The sequence below is a fragment of the Rhinatrema bivittatum genome, chromosome 2 (genome assembly GCF_901001135.1).
Source record: "Rhinatrema bivittatum chromosome 2, aRhiBiv1.1, whole genome shotgun sequence".
Classification (NCBI taxonomy): Eukaryota; Metazoa; Chordata; class Amphibia; order Gymnophiona; family Rhinatrematidae; genus Rhinatrema; species Rhinatrema bivittatum.
This window is the reverse complement of record NC_042616.1, coordinates 294169195-294194241: the sequence shown is the minus strand read 5'-3', so window position 1 is coordinate 294194241 and position 25047 is coordinate 294169195. Positions and strand designations below refer to the sequence as shown.

The 25047-nt window shown below is 39.7% G+C and overlaps 1 protein-coding gene across 20 annotated transcripts in view; it reads right to left on the bottom strand.

Moving 5' to 3' along the window:
* The window catches only part of CLASP2 (cytoplasmic linker associated protein 2), a 963528-nt gene that overhangs the window by 278660 nt on the left and 659821 nt on the right, over positions 1–25047 (bottom strand). For 15 of the 20 annotated variants that reach the window (XM_029589622.1, XM_029589627.1, XM_029589629.1 and 12 more), the window contains 3 exons: positions 9126–9370; positions 8467–8530; positions 1698–1700 (listed from right to left, as the gene is read on the bottom strand). In XM_029589622.1, coding sequence (XP_029445482.1) covers positions 1698–1700; positions 8467–8530; positions 9126–9370 — 312 coding nt within the window. The remainder of the gene's footprint in view (positions 1–1697; positions 1701–8466; positions 8531–9125; positions 9371–25047) is intronic. The other 5 variants (XM_029589623.1, XM_029589628.1, XM_029589641.1 and 2 more) reach the window with 1 other exon arrangement.

Genomic DNA, 25047 nt, shown 5'->3' with positions numbered 1-25047 from the left:
AAGTGATGGGAATTATAATGCTAAATAAATTGGATGGATAGGCAGACTAGATGGGCCATATGGTCTTTTTCTGCCATCATGTTTCTATATTTCTAAAAGGCATTTCTACAATCTCAAGTTAATTTTTCAAAGTTAACAACAAAGTCAGAGCCTCCCAAACCTGTCATATGACCCCACAATCTGTTGGGTATTTGGGATATTCACAACATATATGCATGAGATAGTTTTGCACTTATTGGGTCTCTGATATATGCAAATTTCATACATATTCATTGTGGATATCCTGAAAATCCAACTGGCTGTGATATAATTGATGAAACCTGGCTAATTCTCCTCTGAAAGTGATAACATCCCATGGGTGCATCTATGAAGATGATGAAGGGCATTTTATTGTTCAAAAATCTGTATCAAACAGCTAAAATAGCTGTCTAGTCTTCATATATTTTTTTCTAATCAACTGAGCGCAGTGACTGGCAGCAGTGAAGTCCCTCATTTATCCACAGAAGACAGATATACAATGTGGGCAGTGGCATTTTAAGCTTTTTCTACCTTGTTGTGCCATTGTGTATTGCCATGATCTACAGGGAGCACCACTTCAGTTAGGTCAGGAAAGGTAGCCAGACTAACTGCTTGTGGCTGTCTCAGCCCTCAAAGGCAGCCATCACAATTCTGAAGGCAATTATCTTATGGACAAGTAAGATTCTTTGATAAAACTGAAAAAGTGTTTTCATTTGATGGCAGGGCAGTGAAGGAAATGATGAATTAGAATTCTTTCTTTTGACTAAAATATCTATAGCAGAGTTAAATATGATACAAAACATGGCATATTTTCTGTTTAACTGCACATTAAGGCTGAAAGGTTCCATATTACGATGGCTTGTCATACAATAAGAAACATCCTAAATATCTTTCAAAATATAAAAAGCATAGAACTAATGCATTCATCGGTGCTTTGTTTCTGTACTGTTAAAAATAAAGGAAGATTTGTTTCAAGATTTCCTGCCCCCAACCTGGAGCCTCGACATATTACCTATGATATATCCTCAAATAGGAGGCTGGCTTGTCTCTCCTATGCCACCAAAGCAAACCTGCTTTTCCATCATTAAGCATAGGAAAAACTATGATTTACAAGTCGATTCAGCACCAGAAATGTAGCTCTTACTAAAAAAGTAAACTGGTTGGTCAGAATGAATTCACATGTTCTGCCAATTTGTTGCTGTTGGATGTCCACAGTGCCATGCATATGTGGCAAGAACCCCCTCCACACAAAGAAAGCATTTGGAATTAAGCTGTCTATGAAATGCATCCTCAAACTCTTGAAAGCAAAGATGCAAGGCACATCAGAATAATGGAAACATAAATCCCTTATCTTACATAATTTTTTATAATTATAATTAGTAATAAAATAAATGCATGGCCCTGCAAGACAGTTGCTCCAATCACCATGAAACAAGCATGAGTGCAGAGCCAACAAGGTCAGGTAATTAGTACATGTTTAAAAAGTACATAAAATACATTAGCATATTCTATGCTTTTAAAATTATGATAGCCTGCTTTTTACATGGCAACAAAAACTCTGAATGCAAAATGTGCTTAGAGGCAGGAGGGCAGTGGGGAGAAGAAAAACAGACAGCTAAGGGTCAATTTCACAATCATGCAACATGGTTAGGTTTCCAACAAATACTGAACCAACTTACTCTCTACAGAGAGTTCCAACACAGGGGACAGCATGCAAAAATAAAAAAGGAAAAAAAAGATAAAAACACATAAATTAGTTGCCTCCTGTACCATATCCCTGTAGGAAATAAAAGCACTAAAAACAAACAAAAAATAAACACAAATGTATTTTACAAAAATTTGTACAAAGATGTGTTGTTTTTTTCTCATAACAGTTTCAAACATCATTTTCCAGATTATACCTTTTCTTTTAAATACAAAACCAGGGTGCTTCTTCTTGCATGTTGACTGCTTGTTAACTTTATAAAATTAGGAGTCTTGAAATAGGATCACCATAAAACACTCAAAGATAACCAATATATAAAACCATTATTGCCATACAGATTAAGGGGCCAATATACTAAGCATGTTAAAATACATTTTAGTTCTCCCCTTACCCCATGAATACAGGATTTAATAAAGGGCATTTAGCTCTTAGTGTATCTCACATTCACAGTAACACGCATATGTTACCGGTAGGGGTAACATGCATGCATTATTGGATGTGGGAGCACGCATTATCGAGCACCTGGACTGTGATGGAAAAAAGGGGGCAGTTTGCCTAGTATTCCCCCTTCCTCTGGTGATCGATTCTCCCACTCCCAAGAAGCAGCCCCACACCCTGTCCACAAACTCTGCCCCACCATTCAGGCTCCCCTCCTCTAGGCCGGAGTGATGCCCGGGGCAGGGTGTTTTATTTTCTTTGAAAGTTCTAGTGAGCAGATGCATACATGATCAGATCAGCACAAGTTTGAAACTAGCCAGGATTCCTGATTTTCAGCATGCGCTAATACTCATATATCTGTTTCTATTTCTATTGGTTTAGAAAAAACTACTATGGAACAAGAAGGTAAGAAATAATGAAGAATTCAGCACAGAGTTGGGTTTTCATACTAACAATTTTGAATGTACTCGTGATGATGGCGGGTATCTATCTCAGGATTAAGTAATTGGCCTTGGCCATTCATTTGTTAACACCCAATGAATTTAACTAAATTGCCCACCTGCAAACAGGTGTTCTCTGAAGACCAGGGACATAGCAGATACACAGATGGGTGATGTTATTGCCACTAGGGACCGATAGAAATTTCAGAGCTTTATAGAAGTGCTTAAAAAGAGCTCTAGGCATGTGCAGGAGGAGCTCCTGTGTACCCAGAGGAACTTCCACAATTAAGCTAACAAGCTCAAACTCAGAATGGAGGGAATGAGTGACTGGCAATTTCCCCATCTTCAAAGAAAATCTGTTAGGTAGGGAACTTCACTTTCTCAGAAGATAAGGTGAGTCACCAAACACACAGATGGTCTCCCCTCAGGGTTGTCCTCAACACTACAAAAGGAGAATAATTACAAGAAGTTCACCATAAGAGCAATTAACTAGTTTTGTTGGGTTAGAACCCCCACCCTCTTCCACCTTTTTCTTTTTTTTTCTTTTTTTTTTAAGAGATAAACCTAAAGGATAAAAATGACCAAAGAAGGGCTGGAGTTGAGCTCTATCCTCAAAAAGACCCTGAAGAATGGACTAGGCAATAATGGGACATGAATGTGGCCTCAACTCCATGTCACAACGCTGAAAATGTCTCCAGTAAAAGTTGACATGAGATGGCTACCAACATTATGGGTTTTGACATGTCCACCTAAGGTCAAACCTATCTGGGCTTGAATAGCCAACTGGATAAGGTTCTTTTTGACACCACAATCCAAAAGCTTGTTGGGGCAAGAAAAAATAAAAAGCTGTGTGGACTTTTTATGGTATTTAGTCCTAACCAGATAGAAGGCACTGACTCTTCTGCTACCCAACTTGTAAAAGGCTCCTTCAGCTTTACTGACATGTGGTCTTGGGGAAAAATAGTGGAAGAATGACTGATGAAAATGGAAGTCCATCACTACTTTAGAAGGAATTTAGGATGCATGTGCAGTATCATTCTGTTATGATGAAACGGGTACAAGGAGGATTAGTTACTAAGGCCTGAAGCTTACTGATTCTGCATGAATAAGTGACTACCATCAAAGTGAATGTAGGCACTTTAGCATACAAGATGCCAGAGACTAGAATGGGGCTTTCATCAGTCATGTTAATACTACACCGGAGTCACATGTCAGGATATAAAACAGGTAAGTTAATCATTTAGGCTTGAGCCTTGCTGTTTAATATATTAGGTCCCTTACAACAGCAGGAGCTGGACTCCAGAACCACCAGTGTATGATGGAGACTGGCACCATCTGCTGTATGGACAGGTGGTAAGGCAAGTCCTTAACTGGCTTTTGCACTTCCAAGCTGTAGCCCTGGCAGCAGGATCATTATGGTGCTGAAATGGCTCTGCCAGGCCACACAAGTTTCAACGGCTGCTGCCACTTCTCTCCCTCAGCCTCACAGTTAGCATCTCACTATTGGACTTGAATTCCCACTGCGCTCCAGCACTACAGCATCCTATCTCCTTGTCCTTATTAACAGTTAAATGATTAGCTATCATAATGTCAATAGTTTAAACAGATACTTTTAAAAAAGGCATTTATATCCCTAGTCTTATGACACTGAAGGTGGCCTGATAAGAGGTTTCAAATCAAGCCAGCACTGCATAAAACTTATAATTAAGGGTTGTACAGAAATCTTCCTTCTACATTGTGGTGGTATGTACCAATTGCGCTTAGATGAATCCTAACAGTTTGTTTCAAGGCCAGATGCTGACATAGGCAGAAAAATATTCAAACAATTAGGGTAGGACAGGAAAAATGATTTAGGGCCCTGCCCTCACACTAGACAGCAAACATCATCCACTTACAATATTACCTCCTAGAGACTACAGGAGCATATTACTTCACCTTCAACATCCAAGTCTTGAAAGCAAGAGATAGGAGTGAAGATACATTCTCTGTTTACATGTTTTCATGACTACAAAAATGTCCAACTTGATTGGTTTCCTGATGGATAAATCCCAAAGAGCTGGAAATCAAATCTGTCTCGACTAAGAAACATAGAATCCATTTTCTTCTGAGTTTTACTGAAGTTCTTGCCACCACAGGCACTGAAGGAGACACATAGAGGGGTCCCTAACCCCAGTGAAAGGAAGAGACATCTGATGCCAGTTTGCTCTCTGGTCTTCTGTAACAGAAAGATGGCACCATCCTGCCGTGAGTTGCTGCAAACAGATCTAGCTTGGGAGCTCCCCAGTGAAAGAAGGTATTGTTTGCTACGCTCCGATTCTAGAACCACTTGTGAATTCTAGCTGGTGACTCAGCTTGTCTGTCAGAGTGTTTTCTGCCCTGGCTACGTATGTACCTCTTATGGTTTTCTTATATGAGATGACCCAGTCCCATAATCTGGCAGCTCAAGCACTGGAGGGATCCAGTTTCTCTCTACTCGTTAAGGAAGAACATGGCTACCTGACTATCAGTCTCGACCAGAGCAATTTGGCCAATCTATTTCTGAAAACCTTCAGGGTACAACATATAACCCTTAACACCAAGATGTGTAGTCTTTTTTTCCTGGAGGGACCAGAAACCCATTTAGATGAGGCTGAATTTGGAGTGTCACCAAGACAGGGAGTCTGAGCTCCTTCAGCACACGGATGTGTTTATGTAGTCCTTGAGTAACCCAATTTCACTAGGGTTTAATGTCCATTTGATGTATCTTATATGGACAGCATGGGAACAACATACACCAATGAAAGTATAAGATCCAATATCCTCAGCATGGTCCAGAATGATATTTGATGATGCCGTATATCTGTGGACACTAAATCCGAGATTTTGATGGCAGCAGAAAAATTCCAACTCAAGTCATGTCTAGCAGAGCCCCCATGAATTCCAATTGAGTCATCAAAATCAGATGGGACTTGGGGTAATGACACTCTAAACTCCAGCACCAAAATGGTGATTTTTATGCATTCTTTTATCCCACTAATTACAATAAATTGACCCATTCAGCTAAAAATAACATTCTTAATAACAAATGAACAATAAAACAAAACACAAATAATCATGATAATACAACATCACAAAGAAAACAATTACTTATAATCTTGTTTAAAAAGTAGCACTTTTGCTTTTTTCCTAAGTAGATTCATCTACTTCTGTCTGAGAAGTGGCCTTGATCAGTCAATTGTTCAAGCAGGGAAACAAATGAACCCCTTATTTGCATACAACCACAACTAGACTTTTTCTAAAGACCTGTGGAGTTTGATGTAAATGTTAGCCCCAGACCTACAGGGAGATCTTTCGTAACAAAGACTGGAGTTCTGGCTAGAGTTTCTGGATCCAGTCAAAAACCTGTCCCTGATTTTGACAGGAAGCAACGTGAAGTTTAGAGCTTCTGACTTCATGATTGCAAGGAAGAAATTTTTAAAATTGAGAAGACAATCCCAAGTTGAAAAAATATATGCAACCGGAGGATTTGAAAAGGCCTGCTGACAAGATGGTGAAAAATCAGTAATTCTTAACTGATGATATAATCGAACTAAGAAAATAGAAGGAGAAAAGAGGCCGATGGTGCAGTGAATGAGAAAAGAAAATCCCTCTAAATAAGCTAAAATTCTTCTGAAAAGCTGTGAACTGCAAGGGAGAGACCAACTGTTCTCTCCAGTGGAAAAAAACCAAACTGAGGCACACTACATGCCCTGGGTATGCAGGAACTCCTGTGTATCCCGTTTTTTCCCCAAAAAATTCCTAGAAAGCTCATCAATACCAAATGTCAATGAAGCCATTCATCTGTGTGACTGGTGATGTACATGGTCTTCAGAAAAGTAGAGCATCTGTTTGGGACCTAAACAGATCTCAAACTAAACAACAAAAAGAATCATGCTTTGTCAATACAGAAATCTGAAAAATGCAAGTTGGTAATGGGAAAAGCTGACCATGTGTGCAAAAAGCTAAATTAAAAGTTGCAACAACCAAAGAAAAGGTCAAAAGAATGTTTGTTTTTCACAGTGAAACTACTGTATATGCAGGCAATCAATTTATACAACTACACCTAGCTTCTATATTTCCAAAGGCTTAGAGAAAATAGCCAGGGAGGGTGGAGGTAAGGGGGTTCACAAACCTCTCCATTTGCTTTCTCATTTCTGCATTTGTATGCACAGAGTTTATTAAATATTTTGCATTTTCAATTCCTTATAGCCAGTTTATATGAACCTGGAATACACATTCTATATTTAATCGATGTTTACACATATTTAAATGTGTAACCAGGGAATACTCTATGTACAAGACATCACTGGAAATGTTTGAAATGTTCAAGCTTCATTTAAATTTTTCTTCCGAACCTTTCCCCAAGTTTTCTTGATCACTTTATGACAAAATGCCATCTCTCTAGTGTTGTCTTCCAACCAAGCATCTAAGCACATTTGTCTTCTTTAGAAGTGATGGAGCACAACCTAGTAGTGCCTTCTCTTTTGTGAAATGCACTAGTCAGCATGCTCATAAATAGGGATTTCCAAATATTGGAATTTGGAATAACATGTTTACCAAGGTGAAAAAACTATTTGCTACTACATAAACATAGTACATGCTTCCTGACCCAGGGCAGTGAATAAGTGCAGAAATGGCCCCTCTACTTACTGTTCTGCAGAGTAACTTTAATAGGATTTTCTTTTTATCATTTTCCTTAATTTAGAGACCCCTTCAAGCTCTACCAAGACCCTCAGTGGGACTTGGAGCTCGCAAACTCTGAATCCAAGGGGTGCCAGGGCCACAGACAGCTATATAAATTGCAGTTAAAGTTGCATTTCTTATCTGAGTTATTTTAACACAAATTTTAATTTTAAACCATTATGGAATTTCCTGCTGTACCACCAATTTGTCTTCCTTATGCTGGAGGCAGAGATTACTGGCTTTAACTGCCCTCCACTACACTTAAATTGAGATGATGTCACAGGATGTCATATGATCTTCCACCATCTACTGGATGGAGGCGATAAATCCAATTAATCTGGTTGATAAAGGAAGGCCCTTCTAATTATTGTTATGCAACTCAACCCTGACAGAGAGGGAGGAACAGTAGAGAAATGGAGTGCAGAGAGAGAAAGGGAGATAGGAAGGGGAGAGATCTGATGAGCAGAGAGAAGGGAGGGAAGAAATGAGATGGGGGAGCTTGACCCCATATAAAGTGTACATTATGGCATTAATGACAGTCTGAATATTACACATTTTCAGCTCTGATCTCAAAATCCTTAAACTGGTATCAATCTTGAACTATATGTGAAAAAGGGCAACCCATTATTCATTGCCTCTTATGATTAGGAAAATGTCAAAGAGATATCTGGTTGAGTTGGCCATCTCCAGTCCCACAAGGACCTTAAGCAAGTCTGGTTTTTAAAGTATCTACAATGAACATTCATCAGAAATGTCTGCATATATAAGGACTAAGAATCTAATTAATTCATGTACTTTGGTTATCCTGAAAAGAAGGCCTGTTTTCCAGCCTTTTGGATATTTGGTTATTCTTTCTGTTAACTTATGTGATAGTTTTTTCCTATTCTATGTGCCCACACACTGTTCAACAGCTGCTGTAGGTTGTTATTAGTGGTATTCAATTACTGTCACATCATTAGCAGAACCCCTCGCCTGCAGTTTGCAGACTGTTTCTCATGACAAATGAGTTAAGCATGCTACTGAGCACTAGTGGGCACAGCTGTAATGATTTGTGCTACATTGCAAATCAGTTCTTTTATTAATTAATGAGCTAGCAAGCTTACTTTAATTCAGAAAGCCCCAGATGAGTCATATACTGACAAGTACAGAAAGACACTAACATACCTTACTGTGTGGGTCAGCAAACATTCTTGTGAAAATTTCACACAGTCTCTTCAGTTCAACACGACTGTTAAAACAACAAAACGATTAATCAGTTCACCAGCTGAAACTATAGCAACATATATCATGCGCTGTAAAAAAAAAAAAAAAACCAAGAAAAGAAAAAAGTTTCTCTATAGCTGCACTGTTCCCATTATTTATAGGGACGCATCTCCCTCACAACAGATTCCAACATAAGGTTGTATTTTATATCTTGTGTTTCAACTTGTAAGTTGTTGTGTGTATATCAGAAGCTGTGCAGACAGCATTTCATTATTTCTCTCCCAAACTAGAGAAACTCATCTGTTATCCCAGCACCTCCTGCCGCGAAGGCACTGCAAGACATTAACTGTGCTCTCCTTTTTTCCCTGTATGTTATCTTTCCACTGAGTAAAATGCACATAAATTCCATTTGAAACCTCAGATTTTGTTGGTACACAAAGTGGCTGCTGTTTATATTGGTGCATTCTTCTTCCAAAACTTGACATGTGTTTCCCTGCCCCCTAGCCCTTTAATTTTAAATGGAGTGGTACTCAAGATACCCAAGAGAGTAAGGCAAATATATAACTTGGAAAAGTTTTATATCAATTATTAAAAAAAAATAAAATCCATACTTTACAGACCTTAAAGTTCTCTGGTTTTTCAGGAGGTTCTGCAGGCCTAAAAGGCCTTCTTTCCTTTCAGACCAGTTGGAGCTGGCACAGCGATTGAGTACCTCTGCCACGTCTTCTGTCTGCCGCATGTAGGTTGGGATACTGCCGTTTCGCGAGCTGTAGGAGCGTTCCGAACAGGCACTGGACGCGTCACTGTTGGCATCATCATCAGAGTACATTCCATATGATTCGTACCTTCTTCGGGCAGGCTTTTTCTATCACAGGACAAGACTCTAGTTAGCAGTGGTCACAACGCACTTTTTCCCAGTTATATATTTGTGCCTAAAACTCAAGTTTTTCCTTTATACGTGTCTGTTTTTCTAACCTCTGCACAGCCACGGATTAGGAAAACGGACGCTCATTAACTGACTATGTTAATATCGCCACGATATTAAGTCAGAGGAACTACAGAAAAGCAGTATTTTCTGTAAACTTTTGGAGCTCCTCAAGAATTAATGCCTGCTGACCTACGCCAAGAACACTGCAAAAATTCAAACAAAAATTAAAAATCTGGCTCTTCATACAGGCATTCTCCTGACCCACTCTCACGCGCGCCCAGCATTAACGCTGCTGCTTATCCACCCTCCCCTTCACTGCCCCAGCCTTTCCCCTATCCTTTTCCCCTTTCCCGCAAGGTCTATTTCAGTGCCTCCTTAACCACATCATATCTCTGAGCAATTATTTTCCCTCACCTTTCTAACATGTAAATATAATATCTCCACCTATATTTTATGTTATACCTATACCATTATTACTGACTTAAGTACGCAGTTCATCCCCTGTTTTAGTCAACCCGCCTCTTCTTGTTGTTTTGTTTCAACTCAGTTCAACTCAGTTCATTGTAAAGCCTATACGCTGTAATCTTGTTATTTGTAAACCGATGTGATGTTCCCAACGAATGTCAGCCTAGAAAACTTTAAATAAATAAATAAATAAATGTGTATGTGTTGTGGGATAAGAAACAAAGCACAGCTCACTTAACATCGCAAAGTTGGTCGTGTATGGTGACCAGTGCAGATAGAATAATGGCACCACAGTCACTAACTTGTAACAAATAATGCATATTACTGTCCAATAGAAACATTTATTATACAGCAATAAGAAATTTAGCTCACTACCAAAACCATACCCAAACTATGGGGACAGCAATTGAGATAAAACTACTTACTGATCTTGAAGGAGATAATGCTCCTCTGCTCCTTCAACTTTTAAATCAATATGCTAAGTTTTAATAACATATTGTAAAGCAATTCATATGCATGACAAAGTTACATAACTGATTAGTATTAAACAGATCCACTGCTGGAAGAAAATATAACTCATCATGGCTTATTTCAAACAATACAAAATTGCTTATTTGTAATGGATGCTCTCCAAAGATAGTAGAGTTACTTACCTGTAACAGATCTTCTCAGAGGGTAGCAAGTCCTCACAAGTGGGTGACACCATCCAAAGTAACCCAGTCAAACTTTTATATCAAAGATTTTTAGTACTTTGACAATACCCTACTGAGCATGAGCAGGCTGGAGTACAAGCATGTGTCCACATGGGAGCCTCTCAATCTATTTTTTTTTAGCTTATATTTGATCCGAACTTCAAGGAGAAGCAGGCGGGTTATGGGAGGACTGACATCCTAAAGTCCTTGAAGAACACCTGTTACAGGTAAGCAACTCTGCTTTCTACAAGGAAAAGCAGGATGGCAGTCCTCACAAGTGGGAAAACCATAGCTACAGACTGCCCGAACAATAAACAGGAAACTTGGTGTCAATGGGCACAACAACAACAACTGTTTTTGTTGGTGACAGGCCTTTTTTCTTTCATGTAAAGGAGCAGTCGAACAAAAACAAAAGGACCGAGGAAGGAACAGTGTTGGGTTCTACACCTTAAAAGACATTCTGCAGAACAGACTGTCCAAACATACTGTTGTGTAAGGAGTCCCTGCCTAAACAATAGTGTGATGTGAATGTATGGAAAGAACTCCATGTTGCAGCTTTGCAAATCTCCTCCGACACCATGAGCCTTGACTTGACCCACCAGATTCAGGCCCACCTGGGCATAACAGAAGGAAATGCAATTTGATAGCCAATTAGAGCATGTTTGGCCTAGTTTGTTGGTGTCAATAGAAACAAAAAGCTGGGTGGACTTTCTAAGGGCTTCAGTCCATTCCAGGTAGAAGGTCAAGGCTCTCTTGCAGTCTAAACTGCACTGCTTATTCACCTTGGTGGGCATGTAGCCTAGGAAAAATGTTGGAAGGCCGAATGACTGGTAAAGATGGAATTCCGATATCACCTTAGGCAGAAACTTAGGATGGGTACCATGAGGAGGTGCATGGTACCATTTACAGTTGTTCCTCAAAGAACAGAAGGGAAAACAGTGAGGTTACTTTAAAAGAGAAGGCATCTTTAAAGATCCCTCTAAGGTACTAGACCTACTAGTGGAAAATACATCTCCCAGAAGCCTTGGGAGGGGTTCTAGGCAGGAGGGAGGGCAGGCAGTGAAGCACTCCCATCAGATGGAATTTATTAGGTCAGAGGGCAACTGAAAAGGGAAGAGAGCACGCCTTGGAGGAGAGGAACCAGTTTCAGAACTGAGGGCTGGAACAGATTTGGATAATGAACCTGAGAACATGGAGACTGAACTACTCGACAATCCTTCACAGGTGGCCATGGAGGATATGGAATATATAAAGGGACTGGCAGCATTACAGTATTACAAGTGAACAGTTTTGTTTTCCTCATCTCATGCAACTTGAAATTAAAGTAGTTCTATGGTCTCCTTTTAAGCAAACAGCTGTGGGAGAATGGTAGTTGTCCAGTCTATTGAGACTACCGTGAGTGGTGGTACTCAATAAGTGCCTAATTTAAAAGCTGTTTACAGAGCTACAAACTGGATTCATGAACTGAGAGAATGGTTTAGGATATATTTTTGCTTAACCTACCTTGAAGTAGAAGACTGAAAACTGTTATTGGCTACAGCCCGCTGAGCCAAAGAACTTTAAATGTTAAACTAGAGTGTTAACTCCATAAGAACATAAGAAATTGCCATACTGGGTCAGACCAAGGGTCTATCAAGCCCAGCATCCTGTTTCCAACAGTGGCCAATCCAGGTTACAAGTACCCAAAAACTAAGTATATCCCATCCTACTGATGCAATAATAGCAGTGGCTATTTTCTAAGTCAACTTGATTAATAGCAGGTAATGGACTTCTCCTCCAAGAACTTATCCAGTTACGCTAACTGTAATAACAAAATCCCCTGGCAAAAAATTCCAGAGTTTAATTGTGTGTTGAGTGAAAAAGAATTTTCTCTGATTAGTTTTAAATGTGCTACTTGCTAAGTTCATGGAGTGCCCCCTAGTCCTTCTATTATCTGAAAGAGTAAATAACCGATTCACATTTACCCATTTTAGACCTCTCATGATTTTAAAGACCTCTATCATATCTCCCCCTCAGTCATCTCTTTTCCAAGCTGAACAGCCTTAACCTCTTTAGCCTTTCCTCATAGGGGAGTCATTCCATCCCCTTTATCATTTTGGTCGCCCTTCTCTGTACCTTCTCTTTCGCAACTATATCTTTTTTGAGATGTGGCGACCAGAACTGTGCACAGTATTCAAGGTGCGGTCTTACCATGGAACGATACAGAGGCATTATGACATTTTCCGTTCTATTCACCATTCCCTTTCTAATAATTCCCAACATTCTGTTTGCTTTTTTGACTGCCATAGCACACTGAGCCGACGATTTCAATGTATTATCCACTATGACGCCTAGATTTCTTTCCTTGGTGGCAGCTCCTAATAAGGAACCTAACATCGTGAAACTACAGCAAGGGTTATTTTTCCCTATATGTATCACCTTGCACTTATCCACATTAAATTTCATCTGCCATTTCGATGCCCAATTTTCCAGTCTCACAAGGTCTCCTGCAATTTATCACAATCTGCTTGTGATTTAACTACTCTGAATAATTTTGTATCATCTGAAAATTTTATTACCTCACTCATCGTATTCCTTTCCAGACCATTTATAAATAAATTGAAAAGTACGGGTCCTAGTACAGATCCCTGAGGCACTCCACTGTTTACCCTTTTTCACAGAGAAAATTGTCCATTTAATACTACTCAAATGCTAATAAGAAAGACCACATCACTCCCACCCTCATTGATCTCCACTGGCTTCCTATACAATAACGCATCCTATACAAAACTCTTACCCTCATTCACAAAAGTATCACCAACGAACATTACAACTGGATAAACCCACCATTCCTCCCTCGCACCTCCACAAGACCAACTCGTTCCTCCCTACGTGGAACCCTCTGTGCTCCCTCTATAAAATCAACTAGACTCATCTCTACTACAAACAGAGCCCTTTCCCTTGCAGGCCCCACCCTCTGGAACTCCATGCCCCTTGATCTATGCACTGAAACTTCCACACCCAAATTCAAAAAGAAACTCAAAACTTGGCTCTCTCTACAAGCCTACCCCTCCTCACCCTTGCTTGCTAACTCTTCTGCCTCTGTGGCCCACCTCTAAATTAAAAAAAAATAAAAAAAATCCATTTGCCTTATTTCAGGCCTCCCTTTTCCCCTCTTTCTTTCCCCCAAATAAGAATCAGCAATCGCAATGAATGTATTTTTTGAACCCTGTACATAGCATTTTCTTTTTGTTACTGTTTATCCCCCTCTCCCAACTTATGTTACCCCCAGTTTGAATCTATCAACCATTTTATTCAGTTTGTTTGCTTGTTATTTTGTTGACTGTTCTATGTTCTTTGTAAAGGCTATGCCTACCTATACCGTGGTTTTAAGTTATCTGTAAACCGACACGATGTGCAAACGGTTGTCGGTATATAAAACCTTTTAAATAAATAAATAAATACTCTCTGTTTTCTGTCTTTTAACCTGTTTGTAATCCTCAAAAGGGCATTGCCACCTATCCCATGACTTTTTACTTTTCTTAGAAGCCTCTCATGAAGAACTTTGTTAAATGCCTTCTGAAAATCCAAATACACTACATCTACCTGTTTACCTTTATCTACATGTTTATTAACCCCTTCAAAAAAATGAAGCAGATTTGTGAGGCCAGACCTGCCTTGGGTAAAGCTATGCTGACTTTGTTCCATTAAACCATGTCTTTCTGTATGTTCTGTGATTTTGATCTTTAGAACACTCTCCACTATTTTTCCTGGCACTGAAGTCAGGCTAACTGTTCTGTAGTTTCCTGGATTACCCCTGAAGCCCTTTTCAAATATTGGGGTTACATTAGCCACCCTCCAGTCTTCAGGTACAATGGATGATTTTAATGATAGGTTACACATTTTAACCAATAGATCTGAAATTTCATTTCTGAGTTCCTTCAGAACCCTGTATACCATCCTGTCCAGGTGATTTACTACTCTTCAGTTTGTCAATCAGGCCTACCACATCTTCTAAGTTCACTGTGATTTGGTTCAGTTCATTTAAATTATTACCCATGAAAACCTTCTCCAGAGCGGGTATCTCCCCAACATCCTCTTCAGTAAACATTGAAGCAAAGACATTGTTTAATCTTTCTGCAATGGCCTTAACTTCTCTAAGTGCTCCTTTAACCCCTCGATCATCTAATGGTTCAACTGACTCCATCGCAGGCTTTCTGCTTCGGATATATTTTAAAAAGTTTTTACTGTGAGTTTTTGCCTCTATGGCCAACTTCTTCTCAAATTCTCTCTTAGCCTGTCTTATCAATGTCTTATGTTTAACTTGCAAACGCTTACACTTTATCCTATTTTCTTCTGTTTGATCCTTCTTCCAATTTTTAAATGAAGATCTTTTGGCTAAAATAGCCTCTTTCACCTCATCTTTTAAGCATTTACCCTTCTTGAATCGAAAGGTATTTCAGGAAGACTGCTGTAATTGAAACTGGGTCAGAGTTGGGATATTGCACAGTTAACTCATACTAGGGCAGGGAAGTTATGTTGGACCTGTAAATACTGCTCAGTTAACTAACCTACAAATGTCTAGTCTGTGTTGGACAGAGGTTATCCTACAAGGAGAAAAATTCCAAAGGACAACACACCGAGGAGAACAGTTTCTTGACAGTAAGCAGAAACACTCTATCATGATAAAACTTGTATAAGGTGGATAAGTTACTAGAGCCTGGAGCCCACTCAAATCACCATCACTAAAAACATGATTTTACAGGTCAGGTATTTCAGATTGCATGAGTACAGAAACTCAAAGGGAGCTTTCATCAGCTGGGTCAGTACCATACTGAGGTACCAAGATACAGCAAGTGGCCTGATGGGAGGCCCCATGAAGCAGGTCCCTCATAATTCAACAACCAAAGGTTATACAGAGATGGTTCTACCTTCTACATGCTGGTGATAAACACTAATTGCACTGAAATGCACTCTTATGTAGTTGGTCTTAATATCTGACTGAGACAAATGCAGACATTAATCAAGCAGTTTTCATCTGGAGCAGCAGAAAGGATCTATGGCCTTCTGTTTTCACAAGGCAATCCTCCTCCATTTTAGTCCAAAGGACTTTCTCGTGGACTCCTTACTTGAAGCTAAAAAAACACAAGACACATCCTCTGAAAGTTCCAGGGTTTGCAGAACTACCCTCTCAACATTCAGGTTGTGAGACCCAGGGACATGACATAAGGATCCTGAGCGCTGAGGGATGGGGAATTCCCCAACCTGATTGGAACCCTGATTGGAACCCAACTGTTTTGGTCAAAAAGGGATTATGAAAATCATGGTCCCATCTTCTCTTAGCTTCAACAAGTCTTTGCCATGAGCATAATCAAAGAATATGCATACAATAGGCCCTTGCTCCAATTGAGGGCAAAGGCATCCAAGGCTAATTTGTCTTGTGTCCCTTTCCAGGAACAGGAAAGTGGATCGATCTTGTTCCTGGGACAGTGCCAGATTTATACTTATTGATGCCCTAAGCCATTGTCATCTGAGATGCTCTCACTATTTAAAAAACTGTTTGTCTAGGACTAGAAGTAAGGAAAATTATTGATAATGTACATTTATAAGTGAAAACAGTATACTTATCCTTAAGAATGAATACCACAAATTCACAATCAAAAACAAATTCATCACAGTTTAGAGTAAGCAGTTGAATTTATTTCATAGCAGGGATAATGCATAAATACCGCATACATTTCAGTGCATGAGAGGTAAATGCAAGTATATAATATGCACAGTGTAAAATAAACTCTTAATATCATCAATCGGAAGACTGCGCAGTTTTGCCATTTTTTATACACAAAAATCACAATGCAGAAAGCTTTTCTTGGAGGAGTCTAGTTCGCAGATCATTCTTGATCCTTTTTAACTATGAAAATGTCCTTTCTGCAGAACAGTTTTTTACCATTAGACTAAATAATAACCTCAAAATAGATTCAATGTTGGAAAGACCAAGTGAATTTTCTCTCTGTAGACATAGTAACATAGAAATGGCAAAAAAAGACCAAAATGGTCCATCTAGTCTGTCCAGCAAGCTTCCCAAGGCAGTCACTGCTGCTCCGTGCAGGTTACCCACATGTTTCTGTTAAGGGTAGTAACTGCCGCTTTGTGCTGGTTAAGCTTTTTTATTTATTCCCATCCTCTAGCCTTTTAGGGATCCACAGTGTTTATCCCATGCCCCTTTGAAATCCTTCACAGTTTTAGTCTTCACCACTTCTTCCGGAAGTGCATTCCAGGCATATACCACACTCTCTGTGAAGAAATATTTCCTGACATTGGTTCTAACTCTTCCTCCCTTAAGTTTCAAATCGTGACCCCTAGTTCTACTAAATTGTTTCCAATGGAAAAGGTTTGTTGACGACTATGGATCATTAAAACCTTTCAAGTATCTGAAGATCTGTATCATATCATCCCTGCTCCTTCTCTCCTCCAGGGTATACATATTCAGGTTCTTCAACCTCTCCTCATAAGTCATTCGATGGAGACCACCCATCATTTTGGTCGCACTTCTCTGGACCGCCTCCATCCTGTTTGTCTCCTTTGAAATACAGTCTCCAGAACTGAACACAGTACTCCAGGTGAGGCCTCACCAAGGACCTGTACAAGGGGATTATCACTTCCCTTTTCTTACTAGATATTCCTCTCTCTATGCAGCGTAGCATTCTTCTGGCTTTGGCTATCGCCGTGTCATACTGCTTCATCGATTTCAGGTTGTTAGACACTATCACCCCAAGGTGTCTCTCCTGCTCCATGTACAGCACCTCACCGCCCAACACATATAGTTATTTCAGATTACCACTCCCCAGATGCATGACTCTGCATTTCTTGGCATTGAATCCCAGCTGCCATATCTTCGACCACTCTTCTAGCTTCCTTAAATCCAGTCTCATTCTCTGTACTCCTTCTGGCTTGTCCACTCTGTTGCAGATCTTAATATCATCTGCAAATTGACAAGCTTTACCTTCTATCCCTTCCGCAATGTTGCTCATGAAGTTGTTGTACAGAACCAGTTCCAACACCGATCCCTGTGGCACTCCACTTAACACCATTCTCTCTTCAGAGTAGGCTCCATTTACCATCACCGTTGTCTTCTATCTGTCAACCAGTTTGCAATCCATGCTAACACCTTGGAGCTGACTCCCAAGCTTCTCATTTTGTTGATAAGTCTTCTGTGTCGGACCATATCAAAAGTTTTACTAAAATCCAAGTAAATTACATCGAGCGCTTTTCCCTGATCCAGTTCTCTATCAAAGAAATCAATTAGCTTAGTCTGACAGGACCTTCCCCTGGTGAATCCATGCTGCTTCTGATCGAGCAACCCACTGGATTGTAGATAGTTCACTATCCTTTCCTTCAGCAGAGTCTCCATTAATTTTCCCACCACCGAGGTGATGCTAACTGGCCTGTAGTTTCTAGCCTCTTCTCTGCTCCCACTCTTGTGAAGCGGGACCACCACTGCTCTTCTCCAGTCACTAGGCACTACACCTTTTTCCAAAGATCTATTGAACAGGTCACACAGTAGACCCGCCAGCACATCTCTGAGTTCCTTCAGTTTTCTGGGGTGAACTTCATCAGGCCCCATGGCTTTGTCCACTTTCAGTTTTCTTAGCTCTTCCCATATCTTCCATAAATGGAGTTTTCTCTACTCCAGTCCCTTCTACAGTCTTGATAAGTGATGGTCCTTTCTCTAGGGTCTTCTTTAGTGAACACTGAACTGAAGAATTTGTTTAATATTTCTGCTAATTCATCATCTCTCTCCACCCATTGATCCTTATCCCCTTTCAATTTCACTATACCACTATGTACCTTTCTCCTTTCTCTGATATATCTGAAAAATGTTGTCACCTCACTTTTCTCCTTGGCAATCCTTTCCTCTGCCTGACGTTTTGCTTTCTTGATTACTTTTTTCATCTCCCTCAGTTTCCCAGATAATCCTCCCTGTGTTTCACTTTTTGGGATTCTTTATATTTCGTAACTCAATACAACTTAAGAAAGCTCAAGCTGCCTTTATCTGGATAAACGGTCTTAACATAAGTATGGAATAGCCTCAACTCTCCAACAAGGTTTAGATCAATGTCTTCAGCATAGTTTTTTTTTTCATCAGTCTTACACCCTCAAATAGCTTCTCTTCTGAAGCTTCTAAACTAATTAAAAAAGAAAACGTGTTAGCAATAAGCTTATATACTACTGCTCATTGCTCAAACTAGCCTGTAACTGATCAATAATGGTAAGGAATTTTTGTGTTCCAAACTTGTCTCTTGGTGTGAGTAGCCCATCAGTGTCAGGTACATTACTATCATCATGTTTCTGCCTCTTCCTTTTTCTTTTAATTATGCATCTGTAATTCCACATTCAGTAATCTCTCTCTGGCATTTAGCTCTATTTCATCAAACTTATCATGGGTTTCAGTAAGTAACTGGAATAATGATGCGTAAAGCTTTGCAAACGTCCCAAGTGCTATATGGGTTTCCGGAAGTGCGTTTGTTTTATGAAACTGAAAAACTATTCCAAAGTACAAGCATGAACACAAACTCTAATGCTTCCATTTTCTCTTCAAGAAAACCAGCTTCTCTCTTCTTGTATCACCCTTTTCACTGTTGTCCTTGTAAAGTTGTTCCAGTACATCAACGAATCAATCATAATTCTTTGATACTGATTCAACTGCTTTTGCATTTGCTTCCTATCTCTTATCTGATAGACTTTTTGGCACGGATGAATCACATTTCAATCACGATTTCAACACCGCGCAGTGTTTGGTGGATGAAGAAAAAAAATGTGTTAATTTGTTGCACAACAGTAAAAAAAAAAATCAGCTTCTAAACAATCAACTGCTGCTTTACCAACCAAGTTTAATAGGTGTCCAGCATATGGGATGCACAGCACATATTTATTTTTCACCAGCAGTTTTTGTTGCATGCTGTTATTCTACTTGACAGGTTAGCTGTGTTGTTATATAACTGTCCTCTATACTTGCTAAAGTTTACATTACATTCATTGTGTAAATACTCCAAAACTGCACTTGCCATACTTTCACCATTATGACTTTCTAACAGTAGAAAAGTAAAAAACTGCTGAACATGTAAGCCATCTGATGAAATAAATCGCAAAATAGCAGCCAATTGGTCTGTATGTGACAAAACTGGTATAGAATAAACAGATAAACTGAAATATCCTGCCTTTCTCAAATCAGCCAGAGCAGAATCCTTAACTTTTGACACAAATTTCAATAAGCTCATCGCATGTTGTCTTCAACAAATATGAAGATTGTCCAGATCTACAGTTTGCATGCTTTTCAATGTTATTAGCAAGAAATGGATCAAACTGGATGTGGTTAAGGCAGTTAGTGTACCTGGTTTATAAAAGGTTTGGATAAGTTCTTGGAGGAGAAGTCCATAAACTGTTATTAATCAACAGGAACAGCCACTGCTTGTTGCTGGCATTGGCAGCATGGGATCTATTTAATGTTTAGGTACTTGTCATGTGCTTGTGCTTTGGTTTGGCCACTGCTGGAGACAGGATATTGGGCTTGATCGACCTAGTTTGGCATATTTTATATTCTTATGAATTTGCAATTAATTCCAGTACATTAAGATGACCATATCTTTGTGAACCAAACTTTTTATCACAGCCTCTGAAAACTAAACTGCATTCTGCTAATGTAAAAATGACTACAATAACAAGTGTAAGGACTTGCCTCCAGTACTCTTGCTCCCTTCTAGCTTTGAATCAACTCTTAATTCATGCTGTCTCATTAAATATGTCAGTAAGACATTTCTATGATCCAAAGTTTTCATGATTTTGAATTGCCACTGGGTTTTGCCAATCACTAAACCCAATACTGGACAATGTGGTGGATTTGACAGAAAAGAGTTTACATAGAACAATAAAGGCAACCGGTTTCTAGAAAGTAAACTAACCATTCTAAGTTGTATTTGTCACCATTAGCTTTCGTAGAGTTAAACAAGTCACTTGAGCAATATCTAACTGATTTATTAAATAATCACTTTGACTTTTCAAATCGACCGTCAACATGCCGACAGTTGGAAGAACCTTTCTGGTCTCTCTATGCAGTATCTTCATTGCTTAACATGTTCCACATGCCAACGTCAGGTTGCATATTACAGTGTTCTCCTGACTTGCGTTTTCACCGAGTAGAAAACTGGTATTGTCTGTCTAATGATCATGCTCAGTCTGCTTATCATTAGTAATCATTATCTCTGATCGTCTACTACATCATTGTCATTTGTACTAGATCTCATCAATAAAGTGCTCCATTGCTAGTAGACTCTCTTGAACTTGAGGTTCACTGTCATTCTTTATTGTATGATGAAAATAACTGTCCAGTTTCTGTAATAGCTTCAGCTGGGTTTGAAATATTAGCTTCTGTTTTCTTTTCTGATAGCTGCTTTCAAAACATCTCTTCATTTGGAGTCAATTTCTACACAAAGAACAAAATGGTCATCAGGCTGTGGTAAATCGCAATAATGCGAAGCTAATATATACATATAACTGACTTAACATTCATAAACAGAAATTAGTAAATAGTAGGCCTATAATCTTCGTAGTGAATGGGGGCCTCAGAAAAGTAAGACGTGTCAAATGTTATGCTGTCGCTTCAATATGATGTCAATATTTTAAGTCTGAACCATAAATACAGAAGAGTTAGTATCGGGAGTTTTGTAGGAAGAAGATAAATTGGCTTATATAAATAAGTATTAGTAACGTTTGTTGGTTGACAAGCTGCACAAACTACAATTTGCAAAGCAAAGAATGAATAGTTACAGTCTTAAGAACTTAGTCTTTGAACTGTCTTTTGGATGTAATATAAAATATTTAATTGCTTAAAACATTTTCTTGCTGACTTCCTGACTATGAGGCCTCTGGCAAAGTGCGGTAAGCCATGGCTTAGTTGCCTTATGCGTAAATCTGGCACTATCTGGGGAGATACAAACTGATCTACCACAGATATGACCCACTCATAGAATAGCTAGTTTGCTAGGCACCCCTCAAACACCCCCCCCCCCCAGGGACCATTCATGCGGTTCTAGGACCAGGGACTATTCATGCGGTTCTAGGACTCAATCTGTCTGCATGAACATTCTCTATGCCTTACAGATACATGGCCAAGACACAGATCTGAACAGTCTGACACAGGAAGTCTGATCCTGTGCCTTTCTACTTGTTGATGCTACCTGATTGCCCATCTGTACCAGAATCACTTTGTTGGCTAACTGATCTTTGAAAGACTTCAGTGTGTATCAAACCACCCTTAGCTCTAAGAAAAATTTCTGATGAAGCATTTCCTGAGCAGACTGAAGGCCTTGAGTGCAGAGCCACCCAACATGGGCTTCCCACCCCAGGTTGGATGCATCTGTGGTCAGAACAATTCGGACTGGAAGAATATGAAAAGGTACGCGTCTGGTCAGAATAGAATTGCTCCACCATCAGGACAGGGGTCCTTGAGTGGCTGCATGATGCAGATGCGGTCTCAAAGATCCTGAGTGGTCTGCAGCCACTGTGATCTGAAGGTCCATTGGGCTCTTCACATATGGAATATCACTGGAGTAACATGGACTATTGCTGCCATGAGGCCCAACAACCTCAACACGTCCCATGCAGAGGACTGATGACTCACTTGGATTCTTTCCACTGTGGATATCAATGTTATAGCCCTCTTTGTGGAAGGAAGGCCCTTGCCCGACTCATATCTAGCAGTGCTCCAATAAACTCCGATTGAGATGACGGACTCAAGTGGGATTTGAGATAAATGAAAATGAACCATAGTAACTTCAACACTGGATGGTTTTGCACAGCAATTTTGAGGCATCAAAGGAGATCAGGCCTGATGCTTTGATGTCTTCACTTAGCGCTCTATGCCAACTCTCTTCTGATCCAACCTTGACTCCAAGGAACCTTTTTTGTGTGCTGAATTGGAAGAGTGGGAAGGCTCCCTGTTCCTGGACTTCTTTGATCCCAGCTCTGAGCAAGTTCAATGCTTCTTTGGTGTTGAGGGATCATCAGTGTCAGTACGGCTCCTGGGTCCATCTGAAATGATGCCTTCAGTGCCTGTGTTGATGCAATGGTCCTCTTTTTCATAGAGAAGATATCCACAATTTTCAGTCTGAGCAAATGCCACAATCAGGGATGTCATACTGCAGCTCTAGACAATGCATGCAAATTTTGTGATAATCAGTAATGGACATCTTGAAATTGCAGTGGGGGCAACACTTGAAGCTTTGGGACTTTTTTCCAGACAATGTCAGGAAAATTGACTAGATATACTGAAATGTTGAATTTTTATCAGAATTTAAAGGCCAATCAAGACCACTGAATAAGGCTGCACTGAAGGAAAAAGCATGAGGCCAAGCAGCTATATTGAAAAATGCAGACTCTTGGAAAGTGCAGAAAATCTCACCTAAGAAACTATCAGAACTGGAGAAAGAACGATCGACGATTCTCCAATCACAAAGAAAATGTGCTTCAGTCATGGAAGAGTGGATTTGATGCAATCACAAAGACAAAAAGACTAAGGGAGCTCCAGGAATTCCCATGCGTGCTCAGAAAAGCTTTTCCAAAACTCTCAGGATGTGCTCCATGTTGATGCTGTTGGATGACCACCCACTTGTGTGACCAGTTATCTTACTTGTCCTCTAAGAAATTAATATTCATAATTTTTCCAACATAAGTATTACCATTCTTACTATATAGAGAATACTCTAGAATGTAATATACTGACTAGAATGATATCATAAAACAACCTGAACTGAAACCATTGGTACAAAAAATTTTAGCTGCTTTTGCATAAAATTTATGTTTCTATATCAGTGGCTTCTCACTCCTTCCCCACATTTCCCTCATGCACTGAAAACTGTTTTAACTAGTAAATAGGTTTATCAAAAGAGGAAAAAAAATACTAATGTCTATACCTTAGTCCGTATGTCTCCTAAGAGCTGAGAGCAATAAATAATTTGAGAGAGAAAGTGAAAACAGTAAGCAATAGTTATCAAATATTCTGGAGCAGAAAATACCTCTCTCTATAAAAGCGGCTGTGGTTGGAAGCAGCATGCTCTTCACCTCTTGGACTGACCAGCTAAAAGATAATCACTTCACTACACCAATACTCTGTCCAACTTTATATCTTGTCATGCACAGTGTTGTCCTTAAGGTGACTTTTTGTAATCACAAAAACAAATCTACTACAGTACATAAGAGAATATACTGAATTAGGGAGAAGGATTTTACTGAGTTTTTGAATGAAACAGGAAAAATGTGCATACTGACTGAACTAACGATTATAGGAAGATACATTTCAAAGCAATAGAAAAAGATGGAGACGAAAGAAGAGACAAAAAGAAAGGTCAAGGAAATCATAAGCAGGAGAAGACAGAAAATCACAAGAGACTGAAAAAGGAATGAGCAAAAAAAGCAAAACAAAAAAAAAAGTAAAGAGACATTTTTCAGCCTGAAAATGTTGTGATTCTTTTTCAGTTTTTAATTCTGATTACCGTATTTTTCGCTCCATAAGACACACTTATTTTCCCCAAAAGTGGGGGGAAAATGTCTGTGCGTCTTATGGAGCGAATATTAAAAACAAAACAAAACAAAAAACTAAATACAACCAATGTTTTTTTTGTCCCCATTCCCCATCCCAACACTTTAAATTTAATTAACTACAACCCCCTACACTCCTGACCCCCCCCTCCCCAAGACTTGCCAAAAGTCCCTGGTGATCCAGCAGGGGTCCGGAGCGATCTCCTGCACTTGGGCTGTCAGCTGCCAGTATTCAAAATGGCACCGATAGCCTTTGCCCTTACTATGTCACAGGGGCTATTGGTGCCATTGGTTGGCCCCTGTCACATGGTAGGAGCAATGGACGGCCGGCGCCATCTTGTGCTCCTACCATGTGACAGGGACAATGGCACCAGTAGCCCCTGTGACATAGTAAGGGCAAAGGCTATTGGTGCCATTTTGAATACTAGCAGCCGACGGCCCAAGTGCAGGAGATCGCTCCGGACCCCCGCTGGACCACCAGGGACTTTTGGCAAGTCTTGGGGGGGGGGGGGGGTGTCAGGAGGGTGGGGGGTTGAAGTTAATTAAATTTAAAGGGTTGGTATGGGGAATGGGGACAAAAAAACCATTTATGCCCTACCCTAATTTGCTCCATAAGACGCACAGACGCCCGGGAACAGAGCCAGTTTAAAAAAAAAAAAAGGTGTGCTAATTTTCCCGCTCTGAATCCTAGGTGGGTCTTATGGAGCGAAAAATACAGTAATTTATGTAATTTTTGCAAAGTGGAATGAAGTTGTGGGTTATTTACTAATGGGCAATATGGTATATTATAAGGTGATGTGATCTAAAAAAAAATATGCATGGTTTTGCAATGAAAGGCATGGTGGTGATTAAAGTTCCCTGTACAAACATAATATTGAAAATATT